Genomic DNA, 18,141 nt, shown 5'->3' on the forward strand with positions numbered 1-18,141 from the left:
CACAAAAAGGAGATTTGAGACAGTAAGAAAACAGCTGCAGGAACTGGTTGGAGATGAGGTCAGGTCTGTCCTATGGGAAGGGTGTGCTGTGGAGTGACATCTGCAGCTAATAGTTGTGGTCAGGCTGGCGTGGAGGTGTGACAGCAGCCGGGACTGAAGGAGTCAGACAAACCATTTTATCCTCTGTCTGTAATCCTTAGTCAGTCCCTAGTTTGGGCTTGCTATGCTGATAAAGGCTCTAGGACTTCTTGATTTTCTGAGGTTAGAGAAGTGGATTTTTCCACCATGAAGATTCTTCCAAAGGCACTGTAGCTGAGGTAGAAGACAGCCCTAACCCTAGGAACTGTATTTCTGTATAGCTTGCCAACAGTATGAGTTTTTCCAGCGATTCCAGGGCTACTGTCTTGTGGAGATTACTCAAAATATTTCTCTGTTAACATGCAATGTATTAATTCTCATTACTTGTAAGAATTAGTTTGTAAACATGCAAAACTGAAAGTGCTTCATTTTTACTAAGTCTCATGTTCACAGGAGATGCTTCCCCATCCTGATTCACAAATTAAATAACTTTTAAAATATAGACCTTTTCATGACAAATTTTGTTGCAATAAAGACTTCTTAAGAAATCTTACCCAGTAATGAAAATAATCAACCAATTATGATTTAAGAAGCATACTTGGGAGATAAAATCCTGATCATGTTGCTGAGAACTGCCCACTCATAGTGGCAGGTGACAATTTTACCCGACATGCTAAATGAGCATGTTGGGTTTGTCATCTCTTGGATGCCTTCTCTGTTCATTGATGATATTTTTGTAGCATGACTAGCAAAGATATCCAGCTTCTTTTATAGGTTGCCCACCACCAAACTACAGGACAGACAGTACTATTACTGATTACACTGGTTGCTTAAGCTTGTGCAGGACTCATGTGTTTCTCCTTTAGTTAACTTTTGATAGTTTCATATTCCAAATGGTTTTCTTTTAAAAAACACTGGAGTGAACAGTGCTCTCGTGTAGTTTAGTTATAATACATTCCTCGTGCTTTCACTGATTAATCCATTTGCATACCCTAAATAAATGAATAAAAAATCTCTGTGCAAGGGGCTTAAAACAGTTTCTAAAGAGGGCATTTTGGACAATGGCTACAGCAAAATTATTTTATAAAACACATACAATGCAGTTTGTTGTTTGTTTGGGGTTTTTTTGCTAGTTTGAGGCTTATGTAGTCGTTCAAAGCCTGCACATGTTCGTGTTCTACAACATCCTCTAACATGGACAAACAGCACAAAAAATGAAGAGGCAGATACTAGTTGGTTTCAAAATATGAATTAGTTCTGGCCAAGCTGAGAAGACTTTTGAAGGGTAAAAGAAGAATGCTTGTAACAGTAGGGAAATGCCCAGGACATTGCTGGCGGGTGCCAGCAAGGTATTTCTGAGCACTGACATTTTGAGCAATAAGCTTACTCAAAAAGTGCTCTAAGTGTGGCTGTGACACCACTTTTCTTTGATGAACATGCATCCTTCTCCTCATCTTACGGATTTCATCCCTTTTCTAAACTAAGCATCACCTTCCTATGTGACTTTGGGTGCGCTCTGATGCCCCTGCACCCCCTCAAGTGAAACACATTTTGTGAGGACGTGTGTCTTCACCAGGGGTGGTTCTCCTCAGAGACACGTGTCTACAGAAACCCTCTCCCTTTAGGACCCTGTTGCAACAGAAAGGATGGCAGCTGATTCTTTATGAAAATTAACATTCCCAGTTTCAATAACTTTGTGGCTTCTGTTGCCATGGAAACAAGCAGGGCCTTGCCACAAACATGGTCTTGTTCAGAAGTAACCGTGGGTTATCAAGGTAGATCTATGATGCATTAGATGTCTGAAGGTTTTGGGTTTAAGGGTTTTTTTTATCTAAATGCTAGCTTTTTGCTCAATAAAAGCATTTTTGGAGTCTGCTCCTGTAAGTTTCCACCTTGAAGTTCGTACATTGCTCTGTTCTTTTATTTCCTCCAATATGAGAGATCAACAGAAATAGTTGTTGGATTTTCCTGTGTCAGATATCAGCCTGCCTCAGAAATAATGAAAATGCTGGAGCTGCTAGGTGCAGTGGCAGAGAGCACTAGTCTAATATATATAGCTTATTAGGTTGAGTGCTCTACTACGTGGAACAAGAGGCAGACCTTTCCAAAAGGGTGAGTATGAGATAAGAAATACCAGAGTGGGAGGCAGATAAACAGCGAAACTCAAGAAAACAGTGAAAAGAAACAGTGTCCAGCCTTGCTAGACTGTGGTCTCAGTATTGCAATTACACTGCTTTTCTGCTTCTATAGTCACCACAGAGGGAGGATAAGACATTTTGTGGGTATTGGTGAGATGTGGTTCTTACTTCAGAAGACAAAGGTTAAGTGATTTGCTCATTTCCACACAGACGATTAACATCAGAAAAGGAGATAAACTATAGCCTTGGGCTCCCGCTTTTGTAGACTGTTCACTACAACAGCTTTCCAAGTTTTCTAAATATTTTCGAACCTAAAACCTGATAACAAAAAAATGGCAAAATTCTGTTATTTGATCAACATTGTTAAAACACAATGAAGTAAAATTGTTTTCCTTTATAGGATTTTGAGCTGAACAATGAGCTGAAAATGAATGTGTTAAATTTGCTGGAAGAAGTTTTGAGAGACCCTGATCTTCTGCCACAAGAAAGAAAAGCTACCGCAAATATACTGAGGTAAACGTGATTCTAATGTGTTAACTACAGCATGTGAAATAGCTAGGGGATCCTGTACTATAGAATTCACAGAGTTTGTTTTTTCTCCAGAGTACTTAATTTTGAAGGATTACTAAGTGTTTTATTAGCTATAAAGCAGTGTTTAAACTTTTATTCATAAAAGTGCCCCATTAGAAAATTTTACTGCAGAACAGCTGGCAGCCATGGGTTCAGTCTTTATGCAGCAGGCAAAAATGCTGCCCAGTAAATCAACAAGACACTCACTATAACAGCCTGAGGAACTCCTATCTTGATAACAAGCCATCTGCTAAGCTCAGGAGAAGCTGATGTGTCATGAGATCCCAACAAGACCACTCTTGCACCTTCCTTTGTGTGGACACCATGTCCAGAGTTCTTTGGGTAGCTTACAGAGAGGAATTCTTAATTACTACCACGAAATAAAAGACCTTTAAGCTTCTGAATAACCAAGACTATTAAATTAGGGTTAGAACACCCTGGGTTGAGTGTCTAGTCATGCCAGTGAGACAAACCTTCATAAGCATTTATCAGGGGAAATAATTTTGTCTACAAAATATGAATATTTTATAGTAACTGATTTTCATGTAAATTGTTCTACATTACTAAGGAGCAGTAAGCATTTAAAGGTTAGGCAGTTGTTAAGATGCAATGAAAAAAACGCAGATAAAACTATGATGTGCTTTTTGGTATTTTTGTACATATTCTGCTGGAAAGCCAATAAGGGTGCAATAAATGCAGCGTGTCTGCTTTTTCTAAAACCATTTGACTGATTTCCCCATCAGATACTTATGTGAAAAAGAATGTCAGAAGAATGAGGGTAAAGCTGTACACCTGGAGAGAAAAAAAGTCAAACAAAGAATGAGAAACAAAGATAATTTCTTAATAGAAACACTTCATGTCACTGGGATCTTACTTAATTTTTACATAAATAAAAATAAACCTCCTTTTAAATTATGCTGCATGTACTGTTATTCAGAGTTAAGGTAGCAAGTTTGTTTGCTGTAATCCCTTGGAAGAAATGGCAAGCAAGAAGAGCAAAAAGGATTAGGATAATGGGTTTTTATAATATGTGTGACAGCAAATGTTATGTCAGCTTGCTCATAGTGGGAAAAATTACCTTAAGACCTTCAGCTTTTTAAGAACATATGAGAAAATAAACCTGAATTGGCTGTTCCTGGTGGAGTGATGGAATAGTCTTATAGTCCTGTAGCACACAAGTTTGTTAGCAATTTCCTGTATCCAGTTTACAATTAGCCAATTTCCATTAGCTGTTGTTGCATAAAAAAATGGGACCTTGGTAATTAGATGTAAACCGTGAGCTTGCCCCCATTTGCATCATTTTACTGCTGTTCAATGAAATCGTAGGTATCATTTGTCCTCTTTCTTTCTAGCACTTATTGCTTTATTGTCTGAGCATACTGTTATGTATCTGAGTACTGCGTACATTACTTTTGCAAAAAATAAAAGAAAAAGTTAAATTCTGTAAGAAGTGAAAATTCTGAAGAATGTAAGTTTTTAAGAACTGAGAAGTGAGAAAAAGAAAGCAGCAGAAATAAACCAATACTCAAAAATAAAATTCTGATAAAAATGAAAAAAAATGTATGCATAGAAATCGAACTTAAAGTTAATTAGAAGCTAACTAATTTCAAATATTTTGTGGAAACAGATTGCATTTTTAAAAATCCTTCTTTCAGGGTCATTATCCTCACAGTATTTCTGGAAAGTATTATGGCACTTTATAAGCAGGCAAACAAAGCACAAATAAAATTAAGTGTCCAATTTCTCAGTGAGAGTTTCTGTTGAAACAGGTAGACAGTGACGATTTCATGAGATGTGGGCCTCATCCAAGCTATCTTTCATCAGGATTTGCAGCTATATACCCTAATCTTGACAGATTTTTCAAACAACATCATTTGATTATAGATTTGATCATATGGAATCATAAGTACTTGGTTACATTCCACAAACCGGTACTGGAAAAAGAGCCGTTGGTGGCTTGGCATGCAGGACTAGTCCTTTTGACTGAATGCTGTGTGGATGTCCCACTTTCCTTCAAAATAATGCATGAAACTTAAGCCATGGCTAACATTGGTTATCAAAAATCCTTTACTGCTTTACACGACTGGCAATGCCGCTAATGTATATGCATGCTGGACAAGTGCATGTTGAATATTTCAATACAAATTCATTTTCAATACAAATTCATTTTCAATACTATTTCAACAATAAGCATCAGTGACACAATAAGCTATGCCAAGGGTTCAGATAACTCCTGTGTTCCATTTTCTGTAGCAACCATGTTTCAGCAGCAGCTGAAATCACGCTGATATCACATCCATGTGTTTATTATATATACAGTCTGCCCATAAACTTTCAGGTAGAAGTTGCTGCATAAGTAAACTTTCAGACGGAGGCCTTTGCACAAGCACAACTTCCATAATTTAAACTGCAGTTAAGGTGCAGTCAACAGGCTATCAGGATGTAGTCTCCAAGTTTAAAATGTTATTGCATAAAACAAACTGTTCCAAAGTCTTATGCTGTGCAAAACTCTACTGTGAAGCTCTTGGGCTTGTTCTCCAGTCACACAGGAGGCAGTCATTTGCCAGGAATGTCAAATTTGTTAATAGCTGGTAAGGATAAATTAATTCTCCAGGAATGGAAACTGCTTCAGTCACCTTCCGAGAAAGAGTGTATTGGAGCAATTCTGATTTTGGACGAAAAATCATTCAGCTGGGATGAAATATGCAAGCGTGTCATATATTTCAACCTTCACTGAAGGGAGGAGCTCTGGTTCTTAAATCACTTCAGGAAAATGGGTTGTCTGGTAAGCTAAGGGCAGTTTCTAAGCTTTCAAAAGCACTGTAGCTACTCCTGAAGATATATTCTCAACAAGGCTATCTAGTTAATTGAGAAGAGGAAATTACAGGATTTAAGAAATAATCTGCAACTGAATTGAGTTGTTTGTGTGCAGCTGTTGATCCATGGTAATGACACAGCAGTGCGTGTCCCTTCATTTTATTGCACCGTAGGAATATTTATAAGCTTTAACAAAAACTGATCAAGTTGCTGGTCCTAAGCAGTGACCTGCTGTCCCACGGAGACCGTGAGCACACGCTTCTGGCTGCCTCAGGAACCATCTCAGCTATTGGGGCAGGAACCAGGACCCCCTCTGGTCCTCCACTTCGCAGCTTGTTAGTGGATTTCAAACTGTCCTTTGAAAACTCAGCTTTCCAATAATTCAAAATATGAAACTGAAGAATAATTTCTATCAGGGGGAGTTTAGCTTTTCTGGCAAGTTGAAAATGTCCTTGCTCAATTCCGGAACTAATTTAGTGAAGAATGAGAAAACAACAGAAGCAGAAGAGACAATATCCTCATGTCTGCATGCTATCTGACAATATAATTGTATGAACAGGTTTCAAGTGCCAGAACAACAAAAGTTTTTTCTATATTTGCACTGAAAATAAAGATACTGTTTCTGGTGCAAAAAGAGGACATGGTGACATGGAAATTGTTCCTTCCCTGACATTTTTGCCTGATGCCTCCCATGGTGCCGTGGCTGGTTGTGGAAGTAGGATAAAGCAAACACTGAATACTCTGTTCCCTAAGGTGTACAGAGTTCTCTCTATTACTTGTCTCTGCAGATTACTATTTATTGTAGTAGGAACAACCAGGACTATGTTCCTCTTCACCAAGAACTGATGAGCTTCAAGCAAACACTCCCATACTTCACCAAAATGCTGTAAAGAGACACCATGTTCTACACCAGTGTCTCTCTCATATGATTGTTATACTTTTTTTCTGCCTCATATTATGAATTTTCTATCATTTGCCAATGTGGCAGATTACAGTCAATGTTCTGAATGTTAAGAGAAGACCTGTAATGGAATAAGGTTATTTCTTGAGTTCCTTGAACGGTCCATAGGTTATAATGACAGAATGAGGAGAGATTTCCTTTCTGCATTTACTTAGAAAAATTTCTCTGTCTAAGTGAACCAGGAACAGACTGCAGACAGATGATGAAGCACTCCTTCCAAGGTAACTCTTATCATGAAGGAGATTCTGTCCACCCAAACTGCCTGAAATTAGGCACTCTGACTGTTCCTCCAGAGATCATAGAGGACACCTCCCTTTCTCAGACAATTATAGACCACAGTGACTTGTGGAGGATGTGAATCCAACCCTGGATGTCCTAAAGGTTTCTAGAGTCTCTCTTGTTGTAGAAGTGTGTAGAGGTGCTCTCAGGTATTGTGTTCCTCTTCTGGTTCATCTACCAATGTCTGGTTTGGAGAAATGCTGCTCAGTCCATCATCACCACATAACCACCTCCTTGGAAAGATGTTATCTTTTCAGGTTTCTTCTAGATGGAGGGCTTTCATCTAATACTACTTAGGGGAATATAAATTACCCACCTGGAACTGAAGAGCTTTTTTACTGTTATTAGAAATCAATTTGTTTGAAGATTTTTGACAGCATATTTTTTAGATGAAAGCACAGATTTGTCATAACTGCAAGTTCTGATGAAGCTTTAATTCAAAAGAATTCTCTGGAACAGGATGAAAAAGTGGAATGTGGCGTGAGCCAGTTGGCATGCCCCTCATGATGTTAGTGATTCACCCAATTGCTAGGTGAGTGTAAAAAAATAGGGTTTTTATTTGTTCTGAAAAGGTGCTTGCAGCAGGCTTTTATATCTAAAAGGCTTTGGCATATCGAAACATATAGTCTATCAAAATTGTGGTTTGCCAGTCAGCCCTCACTGTAGGTCTTGACTTCCCCACATTTCAGTTTTCATAGCCTACTCCTGACTCTGAAAATCGAGGAATTCAGAGTGAGACTGGAAAAAGCATTTCTTATCCTAAATTCTATGTTCAAACACTCATGAAATAAACTTCATGCTTTCTGACCCTACATATGGGTGAATTCCGTGGATTGTCTCCTTTAAGGGTATTGGGTACAAATGCCTCTTTTTAGAAAGTGACCCAGCCTTTGAATATATGTGCACATATGTGTGTATAAATTTATTGGAAAATCAGTCCCTTTGTCAGCAGCAATGAGAGGAGGAGGAAAGATTGGTTTGTATTCTAAAGATATTATTACCAGCTTTGTGAAAGACTCTGTATAAAATATGAATGGCAAGGAAGGTGTTTATGAGAAAGACTGAGCTGCTTCATGCTTTCTTGCGTCATCGGACAGAACAGCTGGTATTTCTTGTGTGATGAGATTCTTGTTGAATGGACTGACAGGGTTTCTCTGTAGGGTAAAAAAGCTTCTTTTTATGCAATATTTGTTCTGAAAGCTAGGCAAACCTACTGAAGTATATTCTGCTTGAGATTTTATCAGCCTCATTTAATAACCCCTGAAACCTAGGGGAAATTTCATTGATGGTGAAGCAGGAAGATGTAAAGTTCAGACTGAACAGCAGTGAATAACTTTGATAATTAGTCCTATCTGGAGAATAAAAGCATGGTTCAAGAACAAAATTCTCCTTCTTTTTCCTCAGGATAAATGTAAATGAAATCCAGGGATATGCAGAGGTCAAAATTTGATGGATGACCGATTTTTTACCTTGTGTGATCTCACTAGATAATACATTTCAGGCTCTATAACTTACACCATCTTGTAAAATATTTTTAAAATGTTTTATGTACCATGAAGAAATGAAGATACACGTTAATATTTTCTGCTATGATTTTTTTTTTTAAACGTTTGGACCGGTCAAGCACAAAGAACAGTTTTAGTGAGAGGTCTAATCTTAGCTGATGACTCTAAGAATTAGGAAGTTATTTCTTATATATTTACTTCCTTCAGTTGTAAGGTAATGATGGAGGTTTCCCCCCGTGCAGTCCTCCCTGAGGGGGATGCTCTTAAACAGTCTGGCATAATCTCTCCCTACCCTTACTTTCTCTCATAATGCTTTTCACATGGACCTGTGCTTCTTAATGAGCTTCCAGAAGGCTCTCCAAGGAGTGCAATGGGAACTGCCCAAGCAGAACTGATCAGCTCAGTCTGTCTTCCTAGACCTCTGCTGAAACTAGGTATCCCAAAGCTGAGAACTGTGCAGACTGAAGTGGCAACTGCTATTGATGTGATCAAAAAGTAGCTTTATCCAGTCTAGAAATGTGTTGCCCTCTTCAGATTTAAACATAGAGCATTTCTGGATAAAAGGAGAGTTCTTTTATGGGAGTGCCGTGTTAGAATGAAGGATAGGAAGTCTACATAAAATGTGAGACATGCTGTAAGCGAGTATCAGGAAGCAAAGGTGGGGAAAAGTTAGTCTTTTCAGCTTTTTAAGAATCTCATGTTTCCTATTTTATTTTGTATGAGGCAAATACAATCATTTCTGTATCAAACATGAGAACTGCAGCTGATAGAAAGTTATATGTAAGGAACTCAAATGATGAGTTTATGAGATTACTGAGAATACCTGGGGCAGAAGGGCAAACCCTCTCTTTTGTTATTGCCAGGAAGCACATGCTTATCATATAGTGAACGATATCTTTCTGCAGGCAATCAGTCAGGAGATACAGTACAAAACTCAGGTTGCTGGTCTATTTACAGTTACTGAGGCTGCTCATCATTATTATCTGGAGAAGATTGTGGTTCTCATGAAGAAGCAGACATTTAAGACTTCACATGACTCGCCCATCAGACATAAGGTGTTGCCGCGTCTTATGAAGAAAGAGGCATTTTTCTTTCTATTTGATAGGCTGAAAATGAATGCAAGGAGGGTTTTAGATCCTTTCTTTGTGTATCTACATCTGATTTTATCGTAGCCCTCTAATTTGGCAAACAAAAAGGAAACAACAGCAACCCACAGCAGAAGAACCTAGTGTACTAACCATTAACACTTCCTCCCCACCCACATAGTACGAATTCCATATCTTACACTCATAGCTCCAGCCTCTGGGTAATACAATCCTTTTATTTTAACCCTTTCCACAGCTGGTACTTGGAAAATCTTTTAGTACAGAGTGCAAAAATAAAGAATTGGAGGGACCATGAGAACATACCTGATCCAGTTGCTGTGCTTTCTGGAATGATCAGTAGAACTTCTTCGACAATAGTCATCTAAACTTTCCTTGAAAATTCAGCTGATGAGTAATACAATGTCTGCAGAAAGCCTGTTTCAGTGCTTAGCTATACTTGGAGCTGGAAAATTGAACTTAATGTTGAAACTGTATCACCCCTGATGTAAATCAGTATATTGACTTCTTACCATATAGTTGGTGTCTCTTAGGCAGTCTTTCCCTTACCAGGACACTATTCTTTCTCCCTAAACCTTCTCTTTCCTATAGTAAAGAAATCCAATCTGCTCAAGGTTTCTTTGAGTCTATATTTTCCAAATGAAGGGGTAAGATCTCAGAATTTTGTGTCAAGGTAATGCATCAGGGTAGATGGGAATTGATGAATACTTACTATTTCTGCTGGGTTCATTTTTGACCCATTACTCTGAAATAGTCTTAATAATCACAGGTTTTCTGTAGCATAATTGAAAGCATTGATTAATACTTATATTATGGAAAGCAAATAATGTACTTGCTACAAGTAAAATCTGCTAGCAGTTTATTTCCACACTCACAGCTCTTTGTGTGAGACACTGTAGTGCCAATAAACAAGACCACTTCCTAGTGAGTCACTCTTTTATGCATGCCTAATCTGCTATCTTTTTGTCACTTCTCAAATGTTGATTTCTCAAACATTTCCTCAAAATATCATTTAGCAGAGTAGGTTAAAAAGCAGATAAAAGGCTTGCGAGGTATTTTTCCACCTTTAGATTTCCTAGGATTATTCAGGATAGAGAGCTTCTGATTAAATATCGTTGTTATTGTGATGTATGTTTGCACTGCCAGTCCAGTTCTTGAAAAGGAAATTTTTCTTTGTCCCCCAAGCTTCATTGCACTGAAGTCAAAGTGGGATAGATGTATCACTATAACCAGCAAATAATTACAGCACTTATTGTCATTGACCATTCTATAGCATATGCTGTTCTTAGCTCAGAGATTTTAAGCCTCCATGACCATCATTTTACCTTATGTGACTGATGTTATAGCATTTTGTACACTTTTACTTAAAACAAGACATTAGATTTTAGATATCAGATCTTTTTTTCTTTACATCTTCAATTGCAGTCTTAGGATTTATTTTAGATAAACACGATTGACTAGCTGTCATAAGGTTTTATCCTAGCTATAGACCTTATTTATACAGGATGTTCTGCTACTTATTTTTTCAGGGCTCTGTCTCAGGATGATCAAGATGATACCCATTTAAAAATAGAGGATATCATTCAGATGGTAAGTTCATATTGAAATTTAAACATAAATACTCCTGTAGGAATGTTGTGGTTTTATGTCAGTAAAATGTAGCACAACTGCAACTGCACAACTCTGCACAGGAATACAAGAATATCAGGAATATACGTGTCAGTTTAAAGAAAGTAAGAATTTGGAGTCCATATCAAAGATAAGCAGGTCAAAACTTTAGGATTCAGATTTAAATCTCATGTGTTTTTTTATTTTTTTAAAAGACAACATATAAGAAATGGTGCCTCAGCTGCCACCAGAACCACAGCTGGCCTTGACAGACAGTGCCCAAATCATCCAAACCGTAGCCACCACCATCTCCTAAGTGCATTGCGTTAATCCCAAGAAGAGTGTCAGCAATGAACTAGGTGCAGAGCAGTTATGTGGAAAGTAATGCAGAATACACAGACGATTGACATACCTAGTTACTTGCAACTTCTTACGTGCCTGTTTTCCTGTGGTTACCCAGCCTGATGTTTACCCTCATGTTGTTAGCATTTTTTCTTAATTCTTATTTCTTTGTAGCAAAGAAAGTTGTTAGCAAAGGAATTCTTACGAAGTTCTTAGTACCCTGTGCTTTGAAATGTCATTTGATGCAAAAAGAGATCATTAAGCATTCTCCTTATTTTTGCAGTCAGATTGCCCAAAACCAGAGTGCTTTGAGACTTTGTCGGCCATGGAGCTTGCAGAGCAAATAACTCTTTTAGATCACGTAGTTTTCCGAAGCATACCATACGAGTAAGTGTTCTCCTACGAGTGACTGAAGTGAACACGGTGGGTGAGTGACCGACTGGCCGTGTAAGGCACTACACTAACTCGTACTACTGACAAAAAGGTTTGCACACATAACAGGACAGTGCCCTGCAGCTGTTTCTGTCATTGCCTCTGACTCCACTACAGTTTGAGTGTGTTTGGAAAGACTGAGTTCTTTGCTAAGCTAAAAAACCCAAAACAATCTGTGGTCTAAGGCTCTGGTCTAATGAAGGGTGGATATAGTGTGGAAGTGCCGAGTGTCAGATCATCTGCGTTCATACAGCAGTTTAATATGGGTAGAACCACGTAAGCTGACAAGACCAATTTCAAATAAGGCCACAATGCTGAAAATTGGGCATTGAGGGAGGGGATTAAGAGAAAAATTAATCTTCTTTATAATATTTACTGCTTCAGACAGCATTAAAAATGGTATAGTGAAATGCTGGAATTAGTGTAAAGCTGTGTTATCAGCTTCTAACAAAATGAGGTATACTTGAAATCCACTTAGGCTAGGGTTACAGAGACTTTACTTTGTCTATTAAGAGCATTTTTGTTTGGTTTTTTTCTCTCCCCTCGATGTCTAGAGAGTTTCTTGGGCAGGGCTGGATGAAAGTGGATAAAAATGAGAGGACACCCTATATTATGAAAACTAGTCAACATTTTAATGATGTAAGTACTCTTAAATATAGATTACTTTCTAAGAACTCTATTGACACTGTCTACGACCTCTGGAACTTTTTTTTTTAATAATGTGATGTAACTTCTTGTCTAGTAGTAACTAAATGTTTCAGTCTCTTTGTGATTAACCTTTTAAATCGAAGCACATGAAGATTCTAATTTTCAGGAACTGGCACTCAGCATTTCAATGGCAATTTAATACAGCAGAACGTTTTAAACTATACTACAATGCCTTGTTGCTTACAGAAGAAACTAAATTTTCTCCAGAGAGTGAAAATATAACACCAATTCTACTTAATGAATGCCCTTTGTATCCCCAACCGTATCTTTGCTCTTTATAATTTTCCTGTAATTTTACTCAGAGACTTCCCAATCAGTTTTATTACTGTTGCCTTGGAGATACTCCCCATTGCGTGTCTTACCTGTCTTTCATATTATCATTCCCCCCTTCACTACAACACTGTTCTCAATAGACTTTTTTTGGCTTTGACAAAGAACTATCAGTATTGTTGTGTGTTTGTTTTTTTCTGCCCTGTTCATTAAATAATTGTATGTTGAAAGGGATTATATATTAATGTCCTAAATCTCTTACTCTTTGTTTGGTCAGATGAGTAACCTTGTTGCCTCCCAAATCATGAATTACGCTGATGTCAGCTCCCGGGCTAACTCCATTGAAAAGTGGGTAGCAGTAGCTGATATCTGTCGATGTATGCACAATTATAATGGTGTGTTAGAAATCACATCAGCCTTGAACAGAAGTGCAATCTACAGACTGAAGAAAACTTGGGGTAAAGTATCCAAACAGGTAAGAAAGATTTTATTACAGTATGGTTTCTAGATTTCACTGGTCAGTGTGTTGTTCAGAGAACACATGTTGAGACAGGATTCCTCCTGATAAATATTTCTACTTATACAATGCTCTAACTATTTGCTGGGAGTGACAAGTGGTACTGGAATTTCATGTAAAAGTATTTTGTATGTCGTTTATCCTTTTTTTTGGTGTCATTAATTAAACATCTGCAGGAACAAACTGTTTCCAATGGAATTTGCAGGTGCCTAAGACTATGGCTTGAGCCTGAAGTACTGAAATATTTGAGAAAAATAAATTTCTGTAGTTACTAGCTATAACTATAGTCAGCCCAGGTGCCTAAAAGAGAAGCCACATTTCCTTGTCTGTGCAGAAAGTCAATAGAGAGGTCAGCACTTCTATCTCGAGGCAGTGATTTTTTTGCTACCCAGTACTACACTGTAGACAGCCAGACCTCATGGTCATGTAGGTGCCTGAGTCTGGATGTAGTGAATATCTTCCTTTAACCCTTATCTTGCTGCTGAGACTGTCAGCAGCATGGTTGAGCCTGTGGAAATTTCTGCCAATAACAAAAACAAGACACAGAGAAAAAGACTAGCTGGGATGAAGAGTATCCCGTCTTTTATAGGGAGTTGCACTTGATGACCCTTATGGGCCCCTTCCAACTCAAAATATTCTATGATTTATGATTTTATGTTCTGTTTTAAATGGTTTGGAGGAATTGGTTGAATTATTTAAATCTCAGCTTTCTACTATTTGAAAAAGAAGGGAATGTTTCAGTATGGTGGAATAACAGAGCAAGGAGGTCAGTAGGGCAGAGCCAGTCACGTGTAAATTAGGCAGTATTTGTATACAGGGTTTACTCCAGCTAACTGGAAGATTTCAGATTGCACTTTTTAGATCTGGGTAACTGACATGCTAAGGGTGGACTTCTATCATTGCGTTTTCTCCTCCGTATGTTTCTGCTTTGCAAAAGCACTCAAGCAGCCCAAGCAATTAAATCCACTTAAAATACATCCTGACTGCACTGCCTTCTTTCTCCAGTCAGCTTTTCCTCAGATGCTTTATAGCTGGTGCTATGTTCTTTTATTTAAAATTATGCTAAAACTCATTTCAGTACAAACTGTTATATAGCAGTTTACATCCAAAAAGTTTTATGTTTAGAACTTACTTGTTTTTGAAACGTCTCAGTCAACAACTACAAACAAACAAACAAACAAACAACAACAAAAATCATCAACAAAAGCCCAGCAGATTAATGTCATTGCACAGTTCTCCAGTACTTATTGGAAACATAATCTGAGTGTTTTACAGCTTGCTAATGTAGAAGAAAATAAGGTGTCTGCTTCTGCCTACAGCTTTCTCTTAACTGGAAATTCAGCTTCAAATAGAACAAATTTCCCATGATTCTCTGTACTCTCTCAAGTCTATAGCATAAATAGGCTGAAAAGGAATTTTATTTCACTTCAGAAATAATCACACTCTGATGATGACCACTGAAAGTAATTATTGTAAAACAGTAATATATTTTCAAATATATATTCAGCTTTTATCAGAAACTTGGACACAAAAACAGCCTAGTGCAAGCTGAAGACAGTAAACATCCTTTATTGTCACTAATTTCAGTAAACTCAGCTGAAGATCCTCTGCAACTTGTGAGATCATGTCCCTGGTATTCTTGTATGCACAGTAAACTGAATTGCTGACCATTAATTTAATGAACTTGTGTTTTTTCCTGAATTTGCAGGCTAATAATATTAGCATAGATGCAGATTCTGTGTATCACTCAAAGGAAAATGTTTAATGCTGCCTCATCTCCATTTTCAGAAGTACACTAGGAGCTACAATGAAGCTAAATTCCTAATGCTTTTATTATTACTTTTGAAAATGGGGTGAAGATGCTAACTGAATTAGACCTTTTCTAAAATCTTATCCCAGTCATTTATGTGCAACAACAATCACATTTGTAATGCATTTTCTTTCTAGACAAAAGCTCTCATGGACAAGCTTCAGAAGACTGTATCATCTGAAGGAAGATTTAAAAATCTTCGAGAAACGCTCAAAAAGTATGTTTCCCTACACCATACAACTGTGTTTTGTTATGAGCAGCAGATACTACATGTAAAAGATGAATTGGCTTTGATTAAGCTTTAATAATTAATATAATATTGAATAATATTTTTGTCTAATAACATACTAAATTCCAATTTTATTCTATTTGGCAGTATTGTTTTGCTGAATATCGCATCATTTAGTAGCCGTGATCGATAAATATAATATCTCCAGAGAATTACTGAAACAAATTAAACTATTATTCTGTTGTGAATGTTCCCTGTTGGGGTTTTACTTACACTGATAAACTTTTTCAATAAGTGTAAAGCCAGGTTTATAAATTAAAGTTCCTATTCAAAACAGGGATCCAAAGAGTCCTTGTTCCAGATGAGAGGTTTAGGACTTAGGACTAAGCCTGAGTCAGTTTAAATATCCTTTCACCCCTTTATCTTGCTTGTGACAGTGGCCAGTAGCTGGTGGGAGGAACGTGGGAACGAGACCAGTGTGCAGTGATTATTCCCTTTGCAATGCCCTCCCAGCTACCTGTAGTCTGGCACTCTGGTTTTGATTTGCCAGATTATGTTTGACCATACGAAATTCTGATACCCAAAATATCCTGTGGCAAGAGTTCCACAATTTATGTATTGAATCCAACTGCATGTATACAAAACCTGTATTTTTGCAAGTTCTGTAGTTACAAGTAATCTTTCCAGCACTGGGTGGTACAACTACTTTAAATGATCTTAAGAGAAGCAAAGGGTTGAACCACCGTAATAATTTCTTGAAAGTTTCAAAATATACATAGTTAGTCAATTTTTATTTAAAAAATATTGTTGGGGAGCCAATAACTTTTTAAAAAATGTTTTTACTCGCAATGCATGAACAGATTATTTTTTGTACTTACCAGTTGATATATTGCTTGCATGTGTACAACAATCATCCTCATAATGTAAAAAACAGCCAGAATGAAGTGCACTGCTAAGCATAGTGAGCAGTCTAAGTTAGCATTACAGCCGTCACCCTGCATTCTTCTCATGCCACAGCTCCAGAAAACCAAGTTTGCTACTATTTCTGCTGACACAAGAGTCAGTGAGTGTGGAGCAGCGATTATTGCATTAGAGAAGCCACAATCATTATCCCATTCCTCCTGTCCCACCAATAAAAGAAAATCCACATTCTCTAGGGTCTCTGTTCCCAGTTCTCCAGATCATCCTTGTCACCTCTCTTTGTCTTTCTTCTTGGTGTTCACTGTAGAGAAGGCCTGAATAGACTTTGACAGAATGGTACATACATACATATATATGTATACATATATGTATGAATATGCATGCATGCATGCACACATATGTGTATGTACATATAAGTATGTGTATTTATATGCATGTATATACATACATATGTGTATGTATCTCCACACACACATACACATGCCATTGCTATACTGGGATGCTTACATGACTGTAGAACACCAGCCACTCGGAAGCAAGTCCATATGCATTTTTAGCTTGTGTGTATAATCTCTTTCTGATATCATCTTTCAGCCAGGGCTGGAATATGCTTGAAAGCATTCTGTGAATCCAGAGTGTACCTGTCCTTCCTCTCTCTCTGTCACATCACCATTCTACCTTTTACTAAAGGTTATCTGCCGTAAATATTAGATAATGGACAGAATGCATTCAATTTGTCACATGAAGAACAAGTGCAATTCAAGTGAAGTCAGAGAAGCTGTTTGTCTTCCAAATGAATGCGCCCCATTGTTTAGAAGTATGTCAAGTAATAAAGAGTTTGTATTATATGACTTACAAAAAAATTGCTTTGCAAATTTAGCTATAGACAAATATGCTGATTTCTTGTTTCACAGTTGTAACCCCCCTGCCGTTCCCTACCTTGGAATGTACTTGACAGACCTGGCATTTATTGAAGAAGGAACACCGAACTTCACTGGGGAAGGCCTTGTCAATTTTTCCAAAATGAGAATGGTAATTCTCAGTTCCCTATACGCTTTTCCAACAGGTGTTTAATTATGTGAGTTAATTATTGATTTAATTATAACTCCTTTGAATTTCACTTCTAAGACGTACAAGTATATTGGCATCGTGCAAGGTAGGTAGCTTATTTGAAAGAAATTACTTGACCTAGTCTTCTATCACCACCTTCTGGTAAACTGAGCGTTTTTACAGGGTGAATTTGCCTGTGATTTGTTCTTTGAGAAGTGACAGACAGGAAAAGCAGATGTGCAAAGCTCGTGAAGGAGAGACAAAAGCCTTTTTGAAATAACCAAATCAAAGGAATGTAGTGATTCACCAGAAAGCAGTCATCACAATTTTCTTTTCAAGCGTGCGGTGGTCTATCTGAAAAAGCATTTTAAAGTTGATTTCTCTCCAGCTACCATGTAATGTTGATTTGTAACAACTCCTCAGAGAAAAGCTTGCAAATTTCGCTTCTAATATCAGCTTAATAGCCACCTTATGGCTGCACATTGCAGCAGTCACTCGAGGCAAAAATAGGTTATCAGTATAGGGAGAGGAGAGACAAGGTGCTTCACTTGATACTGACTGAACAATAAGTGGTTTGGGAAAGTGAAATCCCTGGAAACTGAGGATAATCTTTGCCCTCCCCCTTCCCAGGATGAGTTGCATAATTTGGCGCAAAATTCTTGCCTTATGTTGCTTAGCTGAAATGAAAATGCAGTTGTACTTACTCATACACATGTATTCTTTTGCAAGATCTCACACATTATCAGGGAAATACGCCAGTTCCAGCAGACCTCCTACCGCATAGAGCATCAGCAGAAGGTAAG

The 18,141-nt window shown here is 37.7% G+C and overlaps 1 protein-coding gene across 2 annotated transcripts in view; it reads left to right on the plus strand.

Annotated features, from left to right (window-relative positions):
- RASGRF2 (Ras protein specific guanine nucleotide releasing factor 2) overlaps positions 1-18,141 on the plus strand; it is a 129,840-nt gene that overhangs the window by 106,090 nt on the left and 5,609 nt on the right. For both annotated transcript variants that reach the window (XM_065046433.1, XM_065046434.1), the window contains exons 19-26: positions 2,617-2,729; positions 10,981-11,041; positions 11,685-11,788; positions 12,388-12,472; positions 13,089-13,286; positions 15,276-15,355; positions 17,203-17,320; positions 18,068-18,136. In XM_065046433.1, the coding sequence (XP_064902505.1) occupies positions 2,617-2,729; positions 10,981-11,041; positions 11,685-11,788; positions 12,388-12,472; positions 13,089-13,286; positions 15,276-15,355; positions 17,203-17,320; positions 18,068-18,136 (828 nt within the window). The remainder of the gene's footprint in view (positions 1-2,616; positions 2,730-10,980; positions 11,042-11,684; positions 11,789-12,387; positions 12,473-13,088; positions 13,287-15,275; positions 15,356-17,202; positions 17,321-18,067; positions 18,137-18,141) is intronic.

The sequence above is a fragment of the Columba livia genome, chromosome Z, assembly GCF_036013475.1.
Source record: "Columba livia isolate bColLiv1 breed racing homer chromosome Z, bColLiv1.pat.W.v2, whole genome shotgun sequence".
Lineage (NCBI taxonomy): Eukaryota > Metazoa > Chordata > Aves > Columbiformes > Columbidae > Columba > Columba livia.